The sequence below is a fragment of the Epinephelus fuscoguttatus genome, linkage group LG1 (assembly GCF_011397635.1).
Source record: "Epinephelus fuscoguttatus linkage group LG1, E.fuscoguttatus.final_Chr_v1".
Lineage (NCBI taxonomy): Eukaryota > Metazoa > Chordata > Actinopteri > Perciformes > Serranidae > Epinephelus > Epinephelus fuscoguttatus.
This window is the reverse complement of record NC_064752.1, coordinates 25,552,914-25,576,599: the sequence shown is the minus strand read 5'-3', so window position 1 is coordinate 25,576,599 and position 23,686 is coordinate 25,552,914. Positions and strand designations below refer to the sequence as shown.

The window sequence follows — 23,686 nt, the reverse complement described above, 5'->3', positions numbered from 1 at the left end:
AAATAATTTATATATACGTAAAAAAGAAAGAGAGATAAATAGATTGATTGATAGAATAAATGTTAATTTCATTTTCAAAAAAGTTTTTTTGGCAAATAAAACTGAATACCATTGCATTCTTGGTCTTTGAATCCTTGACTACAACTCCCAGACTGCAGCGCGACTGTGTTTGGTGTTACATTAAACCTGGTATTTCCTGTTTCTGTCATTGTGACAAAAGTTCCCATGTTATGGTTATATCAGCTTGTCGTGGTTCATGTTATTCAACCAAACACTTTGCAGCTGCTGACACACTGGTGCCAGTGATTACAGTAACGTTACACTGTAACCGCCGCTGTAACGCATGAATAAGGTACAGTAGCTAACTGACCTCAGTGAACAAAGTTAGCTAACTAGCTGACTCTAACGGTCGCTAACTGTTAACGACGCTAGTTACCGGTTGAAACGTCCTCTGTAGGAAAGCAGCGTCATTTTTCTATATGTTAATCCTTTCCCGTTGTATATTAAAAATTTGTTGGCACTGATCTTTATAACGACATTGTAATGTAACTTAAATAAGTGTCAGCTGTGTGACGTGTAGCTTTAGCTATCTGTCTGTTAGCATCCGACTAACACTTTTACTGACTTGATACTGCTGTTTCGGATTAACGAGTGACCCTGTTATCTGGAGACTTTCACCTGAGTGTGTCATTTAATATCGGTTGTCATAGTGATGACAGTCGTTGAGAGGAAGTTCTTGTGAATGTCAACCTCTGATAAGTTTTCGTAGTACACCCTTTTGTCTTTGGAGTCTGTTTGTAAGCAGTCTCATAGGTCAGGAAGATTTTTTTTTATTTTGTGTACACAAGTTAACATCTTGTGGGAACAAGTTGTGCGTATGAATTGTTATCCTGTTCCCACTGGGTAATTAACCTGTTGCCACAAGGTAATTACTTGCGCACATAAGGTAACTTGTTCCCCCAAGATGAAAACTGTGCGTGCAAGATTACTCTCTTGTGGTAATTGGGAACGAGTTATTATCTATTATCTGCACGTTTTATCTTGTGGGAGCAAATTAACTTGTGCACATGCGTTGTTATGTTGTTCCACAAGATAATTAGGCCGTTCCCAAAAGCTAATTAACTTGATCCCACAAGATACATGTACATAAACTTTTGTACCTAAGTTAAATGTTATTTCTCTTGTGCACACAAGATGATAAACTGTATGCACAAAATATGAAATGTAAGCTTTCTGGACCTTAGGGCAAAGTAAGGTAGTTACGTTGGGCCCCATAGTGCATGCTGTTATAATGGGTCCCATAGTGCATGCTGTTATGATGGGTCCCATAGTGCATGCTGTTATGATGGGTCCCATAGTGCATGCTGTTATGATGGGTCCCATAGTGCATGCTAGTCACTGGTTATAAATCTGACCGACATGCGGTTTGATTATTCTACATTCAAGAAATATTTCACCACCCACATGGTCCTTAGTATATCAGTTACACACCTCATATTGCTTTGAATTCCTGAATAAAACTTTGTTTCTCTTACATGCCTCCACGGTGAACAAAGAATCTAAACAAAGGCGAGTCATAACATCTGTTTGCAAACTCTCACACAACTCATGCGGTTTATTTCAAGTCTCATTATCCAGTCGTATGTTCAGTAGGTCCCAAACACATGTAGGTAGTTACGTTGGGCCCCATAGTGCATGCTGTTATAATGGGTCCCATAGTGCATGCTGTTATAATGGGTCCCATAGTGCATGCTGTTATGATGGGTCCCATAGTGCATGCTGTTATGATGGGTCCCATAGTGCATGCTGTTATGATGGGTCCCATAGTGCATGCTAGTCACTGGTTATAAATCAGATTTTGCACGTAAACTAGCTATCATATATCACATTTTCTTGTTACATGATTAAATAGAAACTTGATATTAGACATCATCAACATAGTGTATTACCCAGTAATCATCATTGCATATCTGTATATGACAAAAATACCAAAGAAGATGAGAATGTAATTATATATATGTAAATCATGTCAATCACAGCTTGTTACTGTGGTCAAACTAGGCAGTGCCGATCAAATATGTATTAACATTCTGTTACTGCACTGCTTATTTCTCTGAGCAGTGCTGTGGAATGAGAAAGTTTGCTCCAGCTGGTGGTGATTTGTTTTGGCTCGACTGTTGCCAACATGGCGGCCAGGTCACAATCTTTCTCATTTTACAGCTAAACAGTACACTAAAATATGTTTCTTAAAACATTAGAGGTAAGAAATAGACAATGCAATAACAGAATCCTGATTCATATTTGATGAGCGCTGCCAAGATTGACAGTTTGATCACAGTTCAAGAGCCTTGACTGACATGATTGACAACCTCAAAGACTCCTCAGCTCTGATTGGTTGTTTTCATTTAGTTGTGGTGGATTCGAACAAATGCCATTAGAAGCATGACGAGGAGGCAGAGGAGTGTGTTTGTTAAATCAGAACACCTCTGTGGAGGAATGTTGTGCAGTTGATGTAAAGAACATGTCTGGTTTTGTTTCTAATCATCAGTTTGTCATCAGTGGAGCAGGACTCTCCACTGAGTCAGGGATCCCTGATTACCGCTCAGAGGGTGTCGGGCTGTACGCTCGCACCGACAGACGACCCATGCAGCATGCAGAGTTCATCCGCAGCGCAAAGTCTCGTCAACGCTACTGGGCCAGAAACTTTGTCGGGTGGCCGCAGTTCTCCTCCCGTCAGCCAAACTCTGCACACAAGGCCCTGCAGCGGTGGGAGGAGAGAGGCAAACTGCACTGGCTGGTGACCCAAAACGTGGACGCTCTTCATTCAAAGGCAGGGCAGAAGAGACTGACTGAGCTACACGGCTGTTCCCACAGGTGAAGAAACACCTGACACATTAATCATGACCCTGAAGATTGTGGTCTTCAGATATGTTCTAGTTTGTCCAGGATTCACTGGAAAGGAAAAGCTATACTTGTATAATGTACTGGTGCACGATAAGACATTAGATTTGGTTTCAAAAAATGATAAACAGTACCAGCAGGTAATTAACTGTCAGTAGAAATACAGTAGAATATTTAAAGGTCCAGGGTGGAGGATTTAAGGCAGGGGTGTCAAACTCATTTAAGTTCGATTTAAGTTTGAAGATGTTTCAAAACATAAAATGAAAGCGATCCACAACTATTGTCACCACGAGGGAAAAGAGAGAATATATGTTTTGTCGTTTACGTCATCATCCACATTAGTGTTGATGTGATGTGTCCTCAGGGTGATCTGTCTCGGCTGTGGTGCCATCTCAGCAAGGAAGAAGCTCCAGGAGCGATTCATAGCACTAAACCCAGACTGGAGTGCGCAGACAGGCGCTGTGGCTCCAGACGGCGATGTCTTCATCGAGGACGAGCAGGTCCTCCATTTCAGAGTCCCCTCCTGCGAGGGCTGTGGAGGAATACTGAAGCCTGAGGTCACGTTTTTTGGAGACACCGTGAACAGAGCAACTGTACAGTTTGTGCACGATAGGCTGGCGGAGTCGGATGCGGTGCTAGTGGCGGGGTCATCATTACAGGTGGGTTTATAGAAAATGTATGAAGCACTTCACAACACAATCCCTCAATTTTTAATTTAGTGGTGTCCCTCTCTTTTTTATACCAGGTATATTCAGGATACAGGTTTTTACTGGCTGCAGGGGAACAGAAAATGTCAGTGGCCATCCTGAACATTGGACCTACAAGGGCAGACCACCTGGCTGAGCTGAAAGTGAGCGGCCGCTGTGGGGAAGTACTGTCAGTTATTCAACCTCTCTGACCGACATGCGGTTTGATTATTCTACATTCAAGAAATATTTCACCACCCACATGATCCTTAGTATATCAGTTACACACCTCATATTGCTTTGAATTCCTGAATAAAACTTTGTTTCTCTTACATGCCTCCACGGTGAACAAAGAATCTAAACAAAGGCGAGTCATAACATCTGTTTGCAAACTCTCACACAACTCATGCGGTTTATTTCAAGTCTCATTATCCAGTCGTATGTTCAGTAGGTCCCAAACACATGTATTTTCACTACAACTTTATTATTTAGAACTAAACTAAAAGTGAAACTTATCTATGCTCTCTTCAAAGCCAGACTCCATTGGCAAAAACAGTCATTTTACCTCACAGAACACAGGAGCTGCTCGTCTACCGCTGCCTCTCTCAGTTAGTTTACATTTACAGATCTAAACTTATGGCCGTGCCTTGGCTGTGTTAACTGTATTCTGGTCAGGGTGAAAAGCCCCCGAAGCAGCATTTTACATGAAGTACGATACTAATTTCACTTGCTTCGAAAAGCTGCACCTCTTAGCCTTCACAACTGCTTCAGTATTAGGTGTGTGAAGTCATCTAGTGGACCGGATTGGACCCTTTGGAGGGCCAGTTCTGGCCCTCGGGCTGTATGTTTGACACCCCTGCTTTAAAGGGTGAGAACACATCCAAAGTCACACAATAACACTAACTGATAGAGGCAGCAGTAGGTCAGGAACTCCTGTGTTCAGTGAGGTAAAATAACTGTTTTTCAATGGAGTCTGGCTTTGAAGAGAACATAAGTTTTACTTTCAGTTCAGATCCCATCTGAACGCAGCATATGACTCACCAAGAAAGGTCTATTCCTCAAAAAAAAAAAATTCTGGATTCTTTGTTCAACATGGAGGCACGCGGATTTAAAAACAAACAAACATTTTCTTCAAGAATTCAAGATAACAGTGTGAGCAATTGATAAACAAATCATCATTTGGGCAGCGAAGTATCCCTTCAAGCTATGAAAACTACCTCAGATTCAAACAGGTGAACAACATAATGAACTGAACTGTCAGCTATTTTTACAGTAGCCTAAAAGAATCCAGGAGAATTCGCTGCTATTATCAAAGTAGGGCAAACACTGACATATCTTCTCTCATGTACTTTATGCAGAATAATGTTTTTAAAAAGTGTGCCAGTCAATTTGAGCTTCTCTGCACACAACAGATTGGTATCACGGGAACAGTATCTTGGTCCAACAAACAGAGACACATGGACTCTGCCTGGAGAAACAGAAAGACTCAAGCTGTATTGTATTTGGCGTCGCCGCTGTTGGTTTTGGCATCACCGAAGTCGATGATACAGCATGTGTGGTTCAATGTCTGAGGGCCCTGAGTTGGAAGCTGGAGGCTGTGAAATGAGAGGTGGAGGAGGGAGACACATGGTTCATCTCCTCAGGCTCTGTTGTACTGTTGAGTACTTAAACTGCTTTTATTTAAATAAACTGAGCTACAAGTGACACTGTATTGTAGATGTTGGTGCAAGCTGTTAGTGCAAGAAGGTACGAATCATGAAGCAAGCTATCAGGCAATAAGCTGGTTTTTATAGGGTGTGATTTGTGTTATCCTGACATGGATTAGTCTCATGTTCTTATATAATGCTGCTGACACAGATAGGTGCTCACTTAAAATGCTAACAGTGAATACATGGACCTTTACTCAATGTGTCTAACATTAAAAGTACGAGGCTTGAGACTACAAACTGTTTTCAGCAACCTGTCAGGCAATTGATCATATTTCACCTTAAACTGATGCAAATGTTTGTATTTTAAATGTCATGACAAAAATGTGTTCTTTCCTGTTTTACTTTATTTAAATAAAGAATTTTAAAGCCTTGCACCATTCAACCAAACTTTAACAAGTCTTTTACTTCTTAAGCATGAAATCTGAAGGCAGAGCAGGATGCCCTCTGTGAAAAAATGGCGGAGGAGAATAACATCCTAAAGCAACAGGCCTTGACAAATCAGCAGTCTTTCCAGACAGAGAGGGAGGAGCGAATAACACAGCTGAACATTCAGATCGCACTAAACAATCAGCCGTCAACAGAGCTCAAGGGCTGAGCGTAAAACCAATCCTCGGCCCCCTAGGAAAAGGGCCCAAGGTGAGGAGAGGCCTCAGGATGAAGTGTACCAACAGGGGTCTCTACTTAATGCACTCAACACCTTGAGAGGACCAGACAACTCAGACAACTGAAGATGACTCATGTAAAATAGAGTCTCTCCCTAGTGGACACTGGAACCCCTGGAGACGGCCTAAAGTCTCTGAAGATTTACCTCTCCAAGACAGAGACAAAGACAAAGAAGAGCCCATAGGTCTGGAAAAGGACCCACCACTTTCCTGGGTTGAGAAAACCTGAGAGGTGGAAAAAGAAGCCCTAAAACCAACATGTCTTGTTTGTCTATATTACCGTTTTCATCCACCCCATTGAGTATACTATATGTCACGACCTTAGTTTTGTGTGTACTGCTCTTTGCACCAATAAAAATAAAAACAGCTGTTTTGAAACAGTTTAATGGAGTTATAAAGTAAAACCCACGTATACTTTAACAGCTTATTTTAAATACAAACGTCATGCTAGCATCACAAACAGACTGAGGGCAGAGTGACAGTGGTCTGACGAACTGTCAGATCCTTGAGGACATTTTGCTGCTGAAATCTTTCCTGTAAATGAAGCCTCCAGTTTTCCAGGTTGGACTGCACTGCTTTGAGCAGAACAGCCGGGACACTGAAGGAGTACAGACAACATGTGTGACCTGCAGTGTCTGCCTGCCATGTTGCTGAAGCTGTAGTCACCATCAGCGGAGTCATAGACAGACAGTTCTCAAAGCTCTTGGTCTGATCGAACCAATAAGTGACGGGGTAACCCAGTAACAGACCAAACACTGTGCACAGGTTCCACTGCTCTGACTCCTCTCCGACATGATGAGGTCTCTCAGCCTCCTTCAGTTGTTCAAACCCTCTCAGGAGGAGCAGTAAATCCTGCGTCATGCTCTTCAGCTCTCCTCTGAGTGGATCAGTGATGGTGGGCTTCTCTAGTGAGTGGCGCACATCGATCACAGCCACGCTGTCGTCACGAAACAGCTGTTCTACATTTGATCTGACTGTGAGGGGATTAACAATGAGCGTGTTTCCATTTAAATCCAGTGTGAGAAGTGACCTAGACACGAGCTGGGAAGACTGCAGAGAGCTCAAATACTGCTGCACCTGATCTGCACTGGCGCCGTTGCTGTCGTACAATAGAGCCGGTTTTAACCCCAAATCAACAGCCAAGACCTGAGCAGCCAGGTCCAGACTCTGAGGAACCGACGGAGACTTTCTACCAACAGACAGACATTTACGAGCTGCAGCAACAAAGAGCTCCTGAGCAGACATATCTACAGATATCACATCACACACGACTCAAATTATCAAATTAAAGCTATTTTAAAATCTATGGGTCAAAAAGAACAAGAGTAAACACACACTTTCTGGTTTCTCTTTAGATAATCTGACATGACAAAAAATATTCTACAGAAAACTGAAGGTCATTCAGGTCAATACAATGATTTGCTTTTAAAGTAGTCATATAAAAGTTTCATGGTCTTTATTCATGTCCGGTGTTTCTTCTTTGTTGGTCCAAAACACCTAAAGGAACAAAAAGATACTGTCAATGACAAGTGGATAAATACACACAGAAAACAAACAGGCTGCATATGAACTACTCTTCAGTTTTAACTTGTAGCAGCGAGAAGAGAAATATAGTTGCTGCTTAAACACATTAGCTTTGCCAATAGTAATGTAACCTAGACTTGTGCTGTATTAAAGTATCACGGTGTTCCAGAGTATTTAGAAATCTAAAAGGTTTGATTCTCAAAGCTGTTAAAAATATACAGATGGTCCTCTTTCTATTAAACTGATACAGAGATGCTGTATTGAGACGATGTGTTGTAGTGCACAGCAAACACCACCAGAGGTCACTAGAGACTAACTTCCGGTTTAGCGCTTTTTTTTTAATTAAACATAAATACTGTCATATACCATATACCTCAGTGAAATGTCAGAAAGGTATGAAGGTGTGGGAAAAAAAAAATAGACATTGCCCAGTGTAAACTGAACACCACCTCCTCCCTCTGGCTCTAATTAAGAAGATAATCTCACCATCATCCTGGTTTTGGCGATGGATGTATTTTGACCAGGTTATGTCACGGGCTGAGGGGACATCAGGTCAAAATCGGAGAGGTTTCTGGCGACCCAAACACCAGCTGCAAACAAGCCCAGGTTCACCAGAAGGTTCCTGAAAAATCAATAAGACAAGCACTGGGTCACAATTGATGATTTACTCTCACAAAATCAAAGCAGCTAAAAAAAACTACATCTAAGTCTGTTGAAAATAAAAATATTACATAGTAACTGGAGCCAAATTAACTACCTGTAGGGTAAAAATGACCTGTCATGCTTCCACTGTCTGTGCACTGCTTCCAGGTTTGTTATGTGGTCATTTGATTAAACACATTAATTTATAAGAATCATGGCCTGGCAAGTGCTATATTTTTGTGGCAAATTCTTATAATGGTTATTTTATACATGAATAGAGATCAAACATTATATTTTACTAGACAGTAATGATGAAGATAATTAGAGAAACAGAGGGGAGAGAGGGGTATGACTTTTCTGTTGCTCTTTGTAAAATACATCTTGTATTTCTGGCAATACTGTACTGCAATGTCTTGTTTCTGATCAACCTGTGATATGTGCACAGATGTCTACACATGACATAAACCAGAATCAGCCAATACATCAGTTAGCTTACTCTACATTTTGCCAACAGGTAAGTGCAGGTATAAAGTGTTGGCATAATAATATTTATGTATAGAGCTTTGTTACATTGATGACATTGTTGAGCATAAATTACATGTTTTTATCCTTCAAAATGACTCAGAAACTGGAAGTTTTAAAGGTGAATAAGTCTATATTTATGAATTAGGACAGCGGCCTGTTGTGTTACCATCAAATAGTTTTTATATTTCCTGTTAAATTCAATCAGGTCAAGGATTTCCCATGTCCATCCATCAAGTGCACAACTGATCATATTCGCTTCCGTCCAATTCGATCCAATGTTCAATGAAAATAGATTTTACTCAGTATAACTTTATTACTCGACAGTGGCACACTGTAAATACTAAAATTATGTTTAGAAATAATTTCAGTGTCACAGGACTTGTTGGAGGATGGCAGAGTTAAACAGGCAGTTTGGTTATGTCAAGTCACATTTTAATAGCAACCCAAAGCCTCCCACTGTGTTAAACACGAGTGAAGGTATTGAGGGCCACAACTCTTCGCCATTCTTTCAAACAGACTGAAGATATTTAATTTAAAACATTTAAAACATTTTGATGGTGACAAAGTGTTTTGACTACAGGTAACGTAAGTCGTTAGAGAAACTGGTCGCGGCAAGGACAAATCTCCCTGGCGCAGTGTGCTAACGTTAGCTACATGGCTAACAACCACAGTTTAAACAGGTAACACGTTATTTTATTAACAGTAACTCACCTTCTGAAGTCGTTTCTGTCTGTAGCGAACCGACAAGCTGAACTGACCCACTCCATCACACCGGTGGAAGGTTTCGCTTTACCGTTTGCTCCACTCATCTTGCTAACGTGTGGTATAACGACTGAAGCAGCAACGAGAGGGGCAGACCGGAAGAAGGAGGACGACTTTCTGTGTAACACAACTACGGCGTGCGATAAAGCTCAAACTTCACACGTCCTTAACCCAACTCGATTTTTATTACATGTCCAAAGATGTCTGCCACCAGGTACCGTCGGTTCCTGAAGCTCTGTGAGGAATGGCCACGGGACGAGGCCAAGAAAGCCCGGGATTTAGGGACATTTCTGCGGCAGAGAGTAGCCTCAGCCTTCCGTGAGGGTGAAAACACACAGGTAACTGTGCGGCCGTTAAACTGAGCCATCACACGGCTAATGAACACACCGAGCTAAGCTAAGAGGATAACCGTGACAACAGAGCCAGCAGCCGTCGACCTTGTCTGCCCTGCTGCTTTAATTGATTCATATGAAGATTGTTTGTGATTAATATTATAAATAAATGCAATTTCAGAGCTCGATGCTAATGTGCTAAAGTTTTTTATCAGTTTGTAGCTTATTACATACGGTAGGAAGGCTGTTATCATGTCAACAGTGTTGCATAAGGGGTGTGTCAGTACAAGTTTTGCAGTACTTGTACTTAAATAGTTTTTGCACTACTGTATACTTCATTATATGTCACTGGAAATATTTTAGTTTTTACCCTCACTAACCTTATTTTAAGGATTGTTATTGTAGTACAACTGATTCCTGATTTTTTTTTTTTAAATGAATATTGCTATTTTACATAAACATATCAACTCAAATACATCAAACATACACAACTACACGCATATATTTTATATACAACTAAACTACAGTTATACGTAAATACAGTTTGCTTACAAGTAAAATACAATTCTACAAACTACTATGGATTTTTTATATAAAACAACAATACAACACTACAAATATTTCGTATACACTAAAACTACACACATCTTTTTGTATACAACAAAAATACGATATAAATACGGTGCTTTAGTGTACTGCAAGTTTATGTTACCTATTGGCCAACATATTTATTCAGATATAGCTGTAATAACATTAAATTTGCAGCTTTTATCCAAAAACTATCATGTATTTTCATTTAATTTAATTTAATATATTATAATAGATAAAACTATCTAACACTAACTAAAGGGCTAGTTCAGACTATTTTAAGTGGGGTTGAATTCGGCACTTGTCCACTGCAGTGTATTACCTTCAGTAGATGGCGGTCGGCACATCCCCAGTTCGGAGCAGGTAGGAGTACTGACATGGAAGCTCAGCAATGTTCTGCTGTGGACGGGGGCAACAGCAAAACATATTTTAGTCACCTAAAAAAAACTCAGTATCAGGTTAAGTGTACACGATATTGAGAATATGTGCAGATCAGCTGTTAGGGTCAGAGTTTTGTAAGGGACAACAAATACAGGAAAATAAAAAGAGTGAATATGACAGCGACAATGAAATGCTGTTTACCATGGAGACAAGAGGATACCTTTATGAACCAGAGTAGAAAGAGGAACATTTGCAGAGGGAGACTGAGCAGACTGAAAAACAGAGATGCATATGGAAACAGAAGTTCTGTGGTTGTGAAAATGTTGGTTGGTTGGTTAATTTGACACAAAAAAAACCTATCACTATATACAACACATTTGATTTAATTATAATTTCCTCTGTTTCATTTCTTATAAAATATCAGTAAAATATCTGAAGTTTTTCCTTTTTGTCATGATATCTGGTGATGCTGCTGTTCACATTGTTCATTTGACATTTGCTCAATCACTACATGTTTCCCACCAGATCTCAGATCCGGAGAAGTGCGACCAGATATATGAAAGTTTGGCGCGCATTAACGGCAACTACTACAGACAACGAGTAAGTACAGGATATACATTCACACATCCGGTATAACTATGTGCTACAGCTCTGCATTAAGTGCTATTTTATGAATCATTTTCTTGCCTGAACAATAAAAATAAATTCAACAGATGAGAGAGAAATCCTTCCCCTCCAGAGCCTGTAACATGAAGTGTATCTGCTAAAGAATAATTCTCCATCATGTTTGAGACTGTAGAGAAAACCTTGTGGCAGTTACTTTTTCATTTGATGAGGAGGATAATAAAACATTTTACAGTTAGTACAAAGGTCTCTCTAAACTTGCGTGCCTTGGTTACCATTAACACAGATGAGGACTGTCACATAAATCGAAATGTGTCGGGTTCACATTTTTCCATTGCGTTTTTAAACATGGAAGATATACACGAATGTAAACAAAACCTCCCCCAGAAATAATTTCACTTCCTCTGTGATACATTTATGTATCTAACGGCAACATTAAATGTATTTAATGCAAACATGTCTTTGTTTCCACTCACAGTTTCCTCGTGTAAGAGACACAAGCTTTACTGGAGTTACGGTGGAAGAGTGTAAACTGCTTTTATCAGGTTTGTACCCACAAAATCACATCTATGCTCATGACTATTTATGCAACACACTTTTATTACAGTTAACTTTATTTGTCTTGTACAGGGAATGTGCAACAGATGGACGAGGAGAAAAAGGGTTTGTGGAAGACGTTAATGGAGAGATTTGGCAAGTCACCGGAAGACGTTCCCGAGAAAGCTCCTGAAAAATAGTTTTTTTCCCTCTCACTCTTTTCTTTTCTCACTGCATGTATAGAAATAAAGCTTATTGTTGTTATCTTTATGGAGGTTTTTGTTATTATTTGTGATCTATTTTAATGGACTTTACAAACGAGCTGAACTCTGCAGATTTTCATCGTGCTAGTGGAAAGGAATTCCTACAGCAAACAAACTGGATTAAAAATACTCTAAGGGGCTGTATACACCAAAGCATTTTTTCCTGAGGCCAGGGTATTTTTTAAAATTCTTTGTAAGGTGAGCACTGTGTATTTACGGTACCTTACCAATGCCAGCAGCCTGACGAGGCCCTGAGCGTGAATTCTGCACTGTGTGCTGCCTCCTGGGCATTTTTTTTCTGACTGCCGAGAGTTGAAAAATGTTCACCTTTGGGTAGAATGCTGCACTTATCACTGTCACTTTTTACCCAGCAGTCCAATCTCAGTGGAGGAAGGACAAATACCAAGACGACAAATTGTCATATTGTACATGTACAAGTGTTGAACAATAATGATGGTTATATACCGTATAAATATTTACGTATGTTTCCTATGTTTGCTGAACTCACACACACAGGTGAGTCAGTCCTACCTCCTTGCAACCTTTCCCTCATCCAGGGCAACTTCCCTACCTTGTACCAACCATAGCTACCAATCACAACCAAAGTGTCTCAGCTGAAAAAATGCTGTGCCTCCAAAGTAGTCTCAAACGCTCCCAAGCAAAATATAACAATTTTCTATTTGTTTATTTTCCTTGGGCGCTTCCAGCTGGGCATTCCTCTAGAGCACTTGGTGTTTTCAACTGGAAAAAAAAATGCTGTGGTGAACACTGGCCTGAAGGTACAATATGACATCCAGAGTTGGGGCAGGATGCCTGCGCATGGCTCTCACCTCTGATGTCGCAAACAAACGTTTAGGTGGCTGAGCCAAAATGGCTGCAGCTAGCAGTTCTAGTAGCACTAATGGAGCTAACAGTGCTAACTTTGGGGGTGGACAGATGGACTGGAGGGTGGACCATCAGCCGACTACCCTGTATGAGTGCAGTGCAGAATGGTGCTGATTAGTTAGCCAAAGAAAGAACACCGATATCACCAATATTAGTGTTCTTTCTCTTAAATTTTTGTACAATTTTATTACCCCAAATTTTTCAGTGGCCTGCTGTGACTGAGGGAATGCATTCAAGAGTTATGAATTAGATATAAATCTTTACTTTAATTGAGTTATGGTCGTAACTACAACACAAGAATCAGTATAAATGCACACATCAGAATTGAGAGTTTATTAAAAAAAAAGCAAACAATTGCAGTTTTACGTAATCAAAAAAAAACACACCAACAACTTATTATATAAAGTCATGACAAAGTGATTCTTATTCAGTTCAGCTTAAACAGAATTGTATTGCTTCCGTCTAAAACCAAAAGCTAAGCAGTGAAGCTGTGCTGCAATTTTATTGAACGATAACTGATTTTGAAACAAAGCACATAGAGCAGAGCTGCCTCCTACTCTTTCTTCTCTTCCTTGTTGTCTCTCCATATGCAGTAGTTGAGGGAGGTGGCGAGACACAGCCAGGCCAGGTAGGGCGCCATCAATAGTGTTGCAGTGCGGTTGATGGGATACCAAGACACCATGGTGGCTCCGACAGTCCCAGTGAGAAATATGATCTCGATGAGCGCCTACATCAGGGGAGAGATAGAGGGCGTTAAACAGACATACAGGTGTAGGATACTGAGCTGTCATCCCCTGTAATTTGGTCTCCCAGTTATAAGAAATGATTTGTGAAATTTACCAATTTCAGCTTGTGTGCACCAAAGAAAATAGGAGTCCAGGCCCAGTTCAGAGCGAGCTGCAGCCCATACAGTCCCAGTGGAACCAGTGCATCCTCAGTGAAACCTCCCAGCTCTTTCCACACCAGATAGGACCCATATCTGCGTAACAAAATCAAAAAAGCCTAACTTAGAAAAGGACGTTGAATCACTGCTAATAAAAGACTGTAGGATCCTGTCACTGTAATGCTCACCCCATGCCTGTGTACAGACATGTCCACACTACAGGGAATGCTGCATTTGGTGGACGCCACGATGGTTTCTCAAGAGTTGGGTACCAGGTCTTCACTTCTTTGCGTGTCACGTAGCCGCCATACAACCCGCCCAGGTGCGGCAGGGCTGTCATTCCAATCATGGGCAACCACATGTTCTGCAATAAGAGTAGGACGCATTATCGTTAGCTGTTTTGACACAGAGATCCTGCAATACTGACCTGACAAAGACCCTTCATTACGCCGGCTTTGCTTTATTTCACAGAACCAAACAACACCAGTATGATGCCGAACTAATGTGTGATTTCAGATAGCATGCTGGTATTCGGTAAGCAAAAGAGGCCTGACGTTTGCAGCGCTGGTGCGTCTGGCAGCACTTTCTATCACTTTACATATGAAGGTATCACAAACAGGTGCACTTTGGATCCATGGACATTTGTGACCAAAAAAAGAGGGAGAGATTAGACTTGTAATTTGCTTTGTCAATTAGTTATAACCAAAAAAAAAAAGCCAAGGCACACTGCTTTGCATAAGTTAAAAAGCCTGTAATAAATGGGCTTAATGCCTACGTGCTTCAACTCACAGTCTTTATCAGGGCATGTTATAACAAGTGGCAGTTCACACGTATACCAAGGCTGATGTCAGGTGCCAAGAAATTAATTACCAACAGGGACTGGTGTTTAACATCTGTTCGGACTGGTTATCAAACGTTAATAGACCTTTTTTTTTTTCCAGTAATGATCAAAAAACAAACGTTGGCATCAGATGTCTAGTAGGATTCATCCTCAACTTATTCTAGCTAGAGTACAGCTGGTTTTTACACTGTCAACAGCTGCCTGCTGCATCCCAAAACAATGATGGTAAGAATGGTGAGAGTGAACTGAAGATGTGGGCCAGAAAACCAAAACAATGAGCTGTAAGATGCTTTAAAGTCATAGAGCCATGTACTAATTCTCAAACCAATACTCAGAAAAATGTTGGCATTTTTCGTTTCTGCAAACCATGGATATGTTCCTTGTTTTCACTTAATTATGTAGCGGATATGTTGAAACTTCACATTTCAGCAACACTGTGGTTAACAAGTTGTTAGGTTTAGGCACAAAAACCACTTGGTTATACTTCGGAAAAGATCATGTTTTGGCTTAAAATATCCCATTTTGGTTGCACAATCCCAGTAGAAAAAGCAGTACAAAACAATTGCTTTTCATGGCAGTATCCCGGCCAAGAGGTTGCTACAAAACACCCACGTTTGGAGACTAAAAACCTGCTGGAAACACAGTAATCACTCACTAAAACACAACTAGTTTTGTTGTTTGCTGGTCTTCAACTGTGGTGTGCAGCTTGGCAGGTGTTTTGCTGAGGCGACACATCATCCACTGTCCCCTCCACCTCCAAATGAGTCAATTCATATATTACGTCACTTTAGAAACGTTGATATGATAGGTATAAAACTTGCAAATTTAATTGCAAATTTAATTGATTGCATTTGTGGTTTGCAGAAACACACAATGCCAACATTTTCTTCTGGCCACTGGGCTGTAATTCTAAATCACTACCAGCAAGACCCATTCACAAACAAGAAGGGGAGACCAGGGAATCATTTTTGCATTAAAGCTCTCAAATTTTGACACATAGCTCCCTTATTTGTCTTCTACAAATAGCAATGTTTCCAACTTCTCCAACTATATTACAGAACTCATTAACCAATGTCCAATACAAGGAGTTCCATTGTTACAACAAGGGCTGCAATGGTATGAGATTTTCAAGGTACGATAACCGTCTCAGAAAATACTCTAGTTTCACGGAATCACGGTATTATAGACTTTATAGTATTGTCAGTCCCTAAAAGAATGAAAACGGAAGGGTTATTTTTTGTTGAACAAACATTTTATGACTATAACTGAAACTTGAAACCATTTTGTTAATGAAAGTATGTGTAAAATGCCTCCCCAATGAAAATAACTAAAATAAAGGGGAGATTGTTCATCCAGTTGCATTTTTTCCCAGTATCCTAGATCAGCAAATGTACACAGTATGATAACCGTCAACTTTTACATCACAGTATACCTTAAAACCAGTATATCACCAATCTGGAAATCCATCGGTAAAAAAAAAAAAAATTAATAATTTTTTTTTTCTTCCTTTGCCTCTGGAGGCACTGCCCGTAGTTTTTTGACTAATGGAAGTGCAGGGGCCTCGGGGATTGCTCAACCCCTTCACTTGCGTTGTTTACAAATACCAACACCAGCAGAGTTTATATATATATATATATATATATATATATATGTGTAGCCAGGTGAACTATAGGCAGACAGTGTTTTGAGCTGTTCTCGTAGCATAACCGATGCTGAAGATGCAGATCTCACAGCTGGCGTAGCTGTCACAGGACTTAAGAACAAGAAAGTTGGGAGGTTACCGGTAGTTTGATGTGTGTGTTCCTGCACTTTTACCCCGTGAAAAAAATATTTTTTCCAGCTTCATCTTAGTTACAACATGATTGAGCTAGCAAAGCAGTTTTGTGTTGCTATGTGGTATTTATTCAGTTTTGGGAAATCACGATGTCTAGAAAGCATCAGTGGCTGCAGCTGACAGGGACAGCTAACAGCAGCAGCAAAGCTAACATCAGGACGTCACGTGTTAAAAGCCTCCCGTTGTCGGATACAACATGAAATTACTCCAGTTAGCTCAATCATGTTGTAACTAAGACATCCGCTGGAAAAAAAAAATTCACGTTGATGAGACAGCGTTTTGGGTGGAGCGGTCGGACGCGGAGCTTGCTGTTTCTGTAGGTACACATTTCCTGGGGACACCTGCACGTCTCGGCCCGCCACCTCCGTGATTGGCTAAAGCGCAGCATCATTCAAACTCAACTCTGTGGAGGGAATTCATCTGGAAAAAGGTTTTTTATAACTCCCAGAGCAAAAAATCACAAAGCAACAAACCAAAACATGGTCAGTGTTGGAGAATGTGTGGTACTCTGTCTGCTGGTCATTTTCATATCTTTTGGGAGTGTCCTAAAAATTTCCTCTTACTGAGTAGTAGTAGATGTGGTTACAGAGATTAGATCAACAATCAGCTCAGAGCTGGATTTCAACTTCAGTGTTATGTATTTGGGAAATGTGCCAACTGGGCTACTAAAGCAAAACAGATATTTATCACAAATACTACTGGCAGGTTGTGAAAAGCAATAACCAGGAAATGTCTGTGTAAAAGCAGCAATGTCTGTGTAAAAGCAGCAATCTCTTGATGAATACAAATAGTTAAAGAAATTTATGTTATGGAATAACTGACTTTTTCTCTGAGACATGTCATTGAAAAATGTGACAAATATTGGGGAAAAAATGTCCTCTTTGACTTTGAACAGATCTTTTATTTATATGTTTATTTTGTTTGGTGAATTTCAGTTTATCCCCGTTATTAAGACATACAGAATGACTATGGCTTATACCCTAGCTTTCCAGGAATCAAAGTCAAGGATCATAGGAACCTTCGTGATCTTACAGGACAATCATGGACATAAAGGACCCATTATTCGTGATACTTGCTTCTTTTCATTTTCTGTTTTACAAGATGTTATGCATTTCACCTTCTCCTATGATGTCACTGTATTTTTTGGCTTTAACATCTGCACATCTCTTCACACAACTATGAAATTCCACATGCAAGGTCATCCAATAAAAACATATTATGACTCACAGGTCATTACTTCTTAATTAAAGTGGTGCTGTTACAACCATCCCTGGTCTCCCCTACTTAGTTGATCCCTAGGAGAGATACTGATTATAGGTGCTTTCAACACTAAAACATTCACACTGTCCCTGCCATTGCTAAGATTTTCCGTCATTTATGACAGAATGCGTTCCGGCCAGTGACGAGATATTCTGGCAACAGAACGAACAAAGACGAAGATCTGCTGGATACCGGAGGAAGATGATGTTTACAGAGGAGATGTAGCCGCTTAGAACCCACACAAAAATGCAAGCACTGAAGGAAAAGTTTACAGTTGCGCAAGCCATGGACATGTTGATGGACTCTGACACCGACTATTCCTGTTTTGATCAACATTCTGAATGTTATGTGGACGAAGAGCAAACGAGTTTGGTGGGACAAACACGGGATCACCATGACCATGACAGTGATAGTGACACACTAACAAGATGACCACAGAGGAGAACGAGACAACAATGTTGACACTGAACATTACAACGTGTTCAGTTATACCTCATACAGAATATTATTTTCTTTTTGTTTTTAATTTATACAATTAACTGATCTAATTGACGTTAGAAAATGAGGGAAAAAATGTAAATGCGAAATTGATTTTTTGGTTGAAAATTTTCTCAGCTATTTCCTTCTTTTTTTTTTTTTTTTACAGAAAATGCACAAATTCAAGTGTTGATTAAAAAGGAACCGAATGAGAGATTAACATGTTGTTTTCTGTGCGTGTGTGTGTATAAAAACAGACTGTCTGTTCTTTATTTTGATGTATATACTGTTAACATATTCATAGAGCAAATTATTCAGTGGGTCTTGAAAGATTAGTGAATATGATCAAAAATACTGCCGGTGGCTGGCAACTTGAAAGTAATACTGCGTTCCAGACAAGTTTCTGAGCCCGTAAGTCACCACTTCAAGTCACGACTCACAACTTCATAGTGTTCCAGACAAGTCACGCCAAACTCTCAAAGCAACATGGCGGACCGTGCGGGGTTTATGTTTGTTTATGATCACTCTGTCACCAAAGGGGCCGGTTCCTTCCTCATTTGACGAATAAGGTCACAGATGCTATTATACTTTTTATTTTACGTTATCTGTGTGTCTGGAAACGTAGGCTATTTTGTTCTGATTTATTCTTGCACTGAAAACCAGCTGTTAAAGCGGCTGCCAATAGAGAGGAGTAAAGTAATTGGTTTAGAGGGTTGTGTGATGTCAGGTGGTAAATTACGGGTTACGGTACGGGGGAAAGTGTTAATATTGGTATCGGCCCTGGTTGACAGAGTATATCGGTCGGGCTATATGCGAGAAAGTCACTGAGGGCAGTTAGGGACTCCTGTATTGTATTTCACAACAATGAGCAATGGCTATGTGGGCTCAGGAAGTTATGAGAATGCGCCCATAAAACTACATTTATTAGATTTAAATAATGTATAGTATATTTAGGTGAAACATCCAGTGACGTTAGTGCAAAGTTGCAGTCATTAACATGATATTGTAGAACACGTTAGCAGATTGTAGACTGTAACATAACTCACCTCACTCGGCTGTCAGCTCCACACCGTATGTCCAGTATGTATGTTGCAGTGTTCGACTTACTGACGCTAAACACGTCCAGTAGAGACCTCAGGCAGTGCTGTGATATTGTGATATAAGTTACATGAGCGGGCAGGGCTGTCTTATCAGCGTGTTCAGTTACAGACACTCCCCATGCTAACACAGGCAAACTCTATGACGTTGTAGCGTCGTTGCCAACCGATTGGTCGCGAGGACAAACTCAACAGAGGCTGACGGTTGGTGAAGTAATTTGGTAGCTAGGCTAAATTATTGTGTTGTATAACGCTACTGTAGTCCATTAAAAGTCTAAAGGTCACCAAAATCATCTTACTTCCTGCTAGGCGGGTTATTACACATTTCCTCGCTGCTTACACAACACACACACAACTGGAGAGGTGACTGGACGGGCTACACCAAAGATTAAATAACCGTCAAGATAGTTTCCGGAAGTGCCTCTCACAGGCAGCTTCTGTTCCTCTCTGCGGCCAGTAGCTAGCTTACAACAGTCAAAAGTCAGTGCTCAGCTTCAGTGGACAACGTTAAAAAACACAGACAAGGCCAGGTGTTGGTGTAGAAAAGAGTGGGACACAACCTATTACCTTATTTTGTTTTATTCTAATTGCATGCACATCTCTGCTACAAATAAACAGTTTTTTTTCCTTGAACTTATCTGTCTTCTGCAATTCTACATGCAGAGGGTTAGCTGTAACACGACGCTTGCTGTAACACTTGCTGGAAAAGTCTGTTTAACACAATTAATTCAATACAATTCAATCTATAGGTCTCTATCTACAACAGGGGAAAGATAGATATCCATACAGGTATCCATCTCTTAGTCTATCATAGATATTCAATGGTTGGACCGATAGATGTACAGTACAGGCCAAAAGTTTGGACACACCTTCTCATTCAATGTGTTTTCTTTATTTTCATGACTATTTACATTGTAGATTCTCACTGAAGGCATCAAAACTATGAATGAACACATGCCACCCTTTGCTCTGATTACTGCTTTGCACACTCTTGGCATTCTCTCCATGAGCTTCAAGAGGTAGTCACCTGAAATGGTTTTCCAACAGTCTTGAAGGAGTTCCCAGAGGTGTTTAGCACTTGTTGGCCCCTTTGCCTTCACTCTGCGGTCCAGCTCACCCCAAACCATCTCGATTGGGTTCAGGTCCGGTGACTGTGGAGGCCAGGTCATCTGCCGCAGCACTGCATCACTCTCCTTCTTGGTCAAATAGCCCTTACACAGCCTGGAGGTGTGTTTGGGGTCATTGTCCTGTTGAAAAATAAATGATCGTCCAACTAAACGCAAACCGGATGGGATGGCATGTCGCTGCAGGATGCTGTGGTAGCCATGCTGGTTCAGTGTGCCTTCAATTTTGAATAAATCCCCAACAGTGTCACCAGCAAAACACCCCCACACCATCACACCTCCTCCTCCATGCTTCACAGTGGGAACCAGGCATGTGGAATCCATCCGTTCACCTTTTCTGCGTCTCACAAAGACACGGCGGTTGGAACCAAAGATCTCAAATTTGGACTCATCAGACCAAAGCACAGATTTCCACTGGTCTAATGTCCATTCCTTGTGTTTCTTGGCCCAAACAAATCTCTTCTGCTTGTTGCCTCTCCTTAGCAGTGGTTTCTTAGCAGCTATTTGACCATGAAGGCCTGATTGGCGCAGTCTCCTCTTAACAGTTGTTCTAGAGATGGGTCTGCTGCTAGAACTCTGTGTGGCATTCATCTGGTCTCTGATCTGAGCTGCTGTTAACTTGCGATTTCTGAGGCTGGTGACTCGGATGAACTTATCCTCAGAAGCAGAGGTGACTCTTGGTCTTCCTTTCCTGGGTCGGTCCTCATGTGTGCCAGTTTCATGTAGCGCTTGATGGTTTTTATGACTCCACTTGGGGACACATTTAAAGTTTTTGCAATTTTCCGGACTGACTGACCTTCATTTCTTAAAGTAATGATGGCCACTCGTTTTTCTTTAGTTAGCTGATTGGTTCTTGCCATAATATGAATTTTAACAGTTGTCCAATAGGGCTGTCGGCTGTGTATTAACCTGACTTCTGCACAACACAACTGATGGTCCCAACCCCATTGATAAAGCAAGAAATTCCGCTAATTAACCCTGATAAGGCACACCTGTGAAGTGGAAACCATTTCAGGTGACTACCTCTTGAAGCTCATGGAGAGAATGCCAAGAGTGTGCAAAGCAGTAATCAGAGCAAAGGGTGGCTATTTTGAAGAAACTAGAATATAAAACATGTTTTCAGTTATTTCACCTTTTTTGTTAAGTACATAACTCCACATGTGTTCATTCATAGTTTTGATGCCTTCAGTGAGAATCTACAATGTAAATAGTCATGAAAATAAAGAAAACGCATTGAATGAGAAGGTGTGTCCAAACTTTTGGCCTGTACTGTACATAGATTGGGTAACCTAGAGCCACATGTCAAAATGTGAGTTTTGAATGTATAAATATTGAATAGACTGTGAAACTGCATGTCAATAACATACCCCACAAATTAAAAACACTAAGTATATCTCATTTAATCAAGGACATTAGTTCAAACTGAATATAAGTTTGTCGTGCAAAAATAGAGAAACTGCGATGTAGAAAGCTTAGTTGGGTGGAAATTTTATCAAGCCTAGCTACCACCTGCTGGGAGTTAGTTACTTAGTTCAAATGGTGCTATGTTTTTGGCAACAAGACAGTTGTTAAGATAATACCCTAAATGGTTGGATTTGTGACTTAAATAGACAGCTCAGTAATCGAAAAACAAGTATGACAAAGAAATTTACTTATGTCAGTAGAAAACACTTTTTGTTACTGATCTCAGCTGAAACACATCCAGTCTTTGTGGAATTTTGTGGGTCACTGTTTGGTGGTATCATGATCAACTGGCCGGAAGCACGGAAGGATCGTCTCTGTGTTACCACATAAAATGTCCATGTTACAATTCAGCCCACATTTGGGCACCATGTCCAAATGCTCCTCTAGTCATGGACACAGACCTGAACTTCAACTACCACATTAAAACAATGTCAAGGTCAGCCTACTATCACCTTAGGAAAATATCAAGGATTAAAGGTTTAAGTAAAACTTATATTAAAAGCGTAGTCCCAATTAAACGCCCAGTCCCTTTACTAGCCCGGTATGGCTACACATTTTAACAAAAGGCCTGTCTCAATTAGACGCCTGGTGTAGTTGCCAAGCAGTTTATTTTTAGAGAAGTTCTTTAGGCGGTGATAAAACCGCGTTGTTGGCTACCTTAGTTTATGTGTCCATTCCTTGATTACACTGTAAGTTATTCATATTCCTTCAGTCCATAAGGGTCCTCAGATCAAAAGAATCAAAAGTTTTTTTTAAATAAAAATTAATCCAAGTCGTGAGTATTGTTTTAACAGGATAAAGTGTTGTGTTGTAATCCTTGAGTGCCATAACTCTCTCTGATGTGCTGTCTGTCAGAGCTAGATCAAAGTAATGATTCATAATTTATAATACAAGTAATATTCATACAGGTTTAAATAAACAATTTGATTATATATCCTAATCTTGGCTGAGCAACAGTTTTGTGTGAAAGGAGTTAAAGGCCTGTCTCAAATATAGTCCTATTGATTTCAGTGATATAAGCAAATTGTAGCCTGGGCTATTAATTGAAACTTTTACAGTATGTCTCAGCAGGATTTGGAAAAACTTGTCCATGCATTTATCTTCAGTAGACTTAAGTACTGTAACAACTTCTTTAAAAGTCTCCCTAAAAAATCAATCGGACAGCTGCAGCTGATTCTGAATGCTGCTGCTTGAGTCCTTTCTAAGACCAAGGACGTGGATCACATCACTCCAGTTCTGAGGTCTTCAAACTGGCTTCCTGTCTGTCAGAGAATCAACAGTACTGCTGTTGGTTTACAAAGCACTAAATGGTTTAGAGCCCAAACACATTTCTGACCTTCTGCTACATTATAAAACATCCAGACCTCTCAGATCATCTGGGACAGGTCTGCCTTGTGTCCCCAGAGACATGTCTAAACATTGAGAAGCATTGTTTAGTTTTATGCACCGCATATCTGGAACAAACTCACAGAAACCTGCAGGTCAGGCCCCAACTCTCAGTTCTTTTACATCAAGGATGAAGACTTTTCTGTTTGCTGCTGCCTTTAATTTAATTGAATAGTTCTTCCTTTTTTTAAACTGCGATGTAATATTTATCTTTCAGATATTTTTTTTATTGATTTTAACTGTACTTTAACCTTTATTCTTGTATTTTATATCTGTCTTTTCTCTAGTTCTTCTTTAAT

General features: G+C 40.3%; 5 protein-coding genes across 5 annotated transcripts; 2 read left to right on the top strand and 3 right to left on the bottom strand.

Annotated features, from left to right (window-relative positions):
- The first annotated feature begins 2,521 nt into the window (after positions 1–2,521).
- On the top strand, positions 2,522–5,782 carry sirt4 (sirtuin 4). The gene is made up of 3 exons (XM_049575804.1): positions 2,522–2,874; positions 3,266–3,560; positions 3,647–5,782. The coding sequence occupies exons 1-3, from the start codon at positions 2,522–2,524 to the stop codon at positions 3,797–3,799; spliced, it is 801 nt and encodes a 266-aa protein (XP_049431761.1). The 3' UTR covers positions 3,800–5,782.
- Positions 5,783–6,326: 544 nt separating this feature from the next.
- lg1h1orf74 (linkage group 1 C1orf74 homolog) lies at positions 6,327–7,205 on the bottom strand. Its single transcript, XM_049585633.1, has one exon. The coding sequence runs from the start codon at positions 7,201–7,203 to the stop codon at positions 6,412–6,414; it is 792 nt and encodes a 263-aa protein (XP_049441590.1). The 5' UTR covers positions 7,204–7,205; the 3' UTR covers positions 6,327–6,411.
- An 87-nt stretch (positions 7,206–7,292) lies between these two features.
- Positions 7,293–9,520, bottom strand: tomm6 (translocase of outer mitochondrial membrane 6 homolog (yeast)). Its single transcript, XM_049585729.1, has 3 exons — positions 9,361–9,520; positions 7,969–8,104; positions 7,293–7,455 (listed from the first exon to the last, which is right to left on the bottom strand). The coding sequence occupies exons 1-2, from the start codon at positions 9,456–9,458 to the stop codon at positions 8,008–8,010; spliced, it is 195 nt and encodes a 64-aa protein (XP_049441686.1). The 5' UTR covers positions 9,459–9,520; the 3' UTR covers positions 7,293–7,455; positions 7,969–8,007.
- A 46-nt stretch (positions 9,521–9,566) lies between these two features.
- On the top strand, positions 9,567–12,143 carry LOC125894376 (ubiquinol-cytochrome-c reductase complex assembly factor 2). The gene is made up of 4 exons (XM_049585716.1): positions 9,567–9,749; positions 11,238–11,312; positions 11,815–11,881; positions 11,967–12,143. Exons 1-4 carry the CDS (start codon positions 9,612–9,614, stop codon positions 12,071–12,073), a joined length of 387 nt encoding a protein of 128 aa, XP_049441673.1. The 5' UTR covers positions 9,567–9,611; the 3' UTR covers positions 12,074–12,143.
- Positions 12,144–13,339: 1,196 nt separating this feature from the next.
- Positions 13,340–19,772, bottom strand: tspo (translocator protein). Its single transcript, XM_049585692.1, has 4 exons — positions 19,363–19,772; positions 14,093–14,268; positions 13,862–14,000; positions 13,340–13,748 (listed from the first exon to the last, which is right to left on the bottom strand). Exons 2-4 carry the CDS (start codon positions 14,263–14,265, stop codon positions 13,575–13,577), a joined length of 486 nt encoding a protein of 161 aa, XP_049441649.1. The 5' UTR covers positions 14,266–14,268; positions 19,363–19,772; the 3' UTR covers positions 13,340–13,574.
- Between the last annotated feature and the right edge of the window lie 3,914 nt (positions 19,773–23,686).

Coding starts and splice junctions, on each gene's coding strand:
- sirt4 (XM_049575804.1), top strand. CDS start 2,522: ATGTCTGGTTTTGTTTCTAATCATCAGTTTGTCATCAGTGGAGCAGGA. Junction 2,875..3,265: donor CTACACGGCTGTTCCCACAG/GTGAAGAAACAC, acceptor ATGTGTCCTCAG/GGTGATCTGTCTCGGCTGTG. Junction 3,561..3,646: donor TGGCGGGGTCATCATTACAG/GTGGGTTTATAG, acceptor TTTTTATACCAG/GTATATTCAGGATACAGGTT.
- lg1h1orf74 (XM_049585633.1), bottom strand. CDS start 7,203: ATGTCTGCTCAGGAGCTCTTTGTTGCTGCAGCTCGTAAATGTCTGTCT.
- tomm6 (XM_049585729.1), bottom strand. CDS start 9,458: ATGAGTGGAGCAAACGGTAAAGCGAAACCTTCCACCGGTGTGATGGAG. Junction 8,105..9,360: donor GACAGAAACGACTTCAGAAG/GTGAGTTACTGT, acceptor TTGATTTTTCAG/GAACCTTCTGGTGAACCTGG.
- LOC125894376 (XM_049585716.1), top strand. CDS start 9,612: ATGTCTGCCACCAGGTACCGTCGGTTCCTGAAGCTCTGTGAGGAATGG. Junction 9,750..11,237: donor GTGAGGGTGAAAACACACAG/GTAACTGTGCGG, acceptor GTTTCCCACCAG/ATCTCAGATCCGGAGAAGTG. Junction 11,882..11,966: donor GTGTAAACTGCTTTTATCAG/GTTTGTACCCAC, acceptor TGTCTTGTACAG/GGAATGTGCAACAGATGGAC.
- tspo (XM_049585692.1), bottom strand. CDS start 14,265: ATGTGGTTGCCCATGATTGGAATGACAGCCCTGCCGCACCTGGGCGGG. Junction 14,001..14,092: donor TGTCTGTACACAGGCATGGG/GTGAGCATTACA, acceptor TTTGTTACGCAG/ATATGGGTCCTATCTGGTGT. Junction 13,749..13,861: donor GTGCACACAAGCTGAAATTG/GTAAATTTCACA, acceptor CCCCTGATGTAG/GCGCTCATCGAGATCATATT.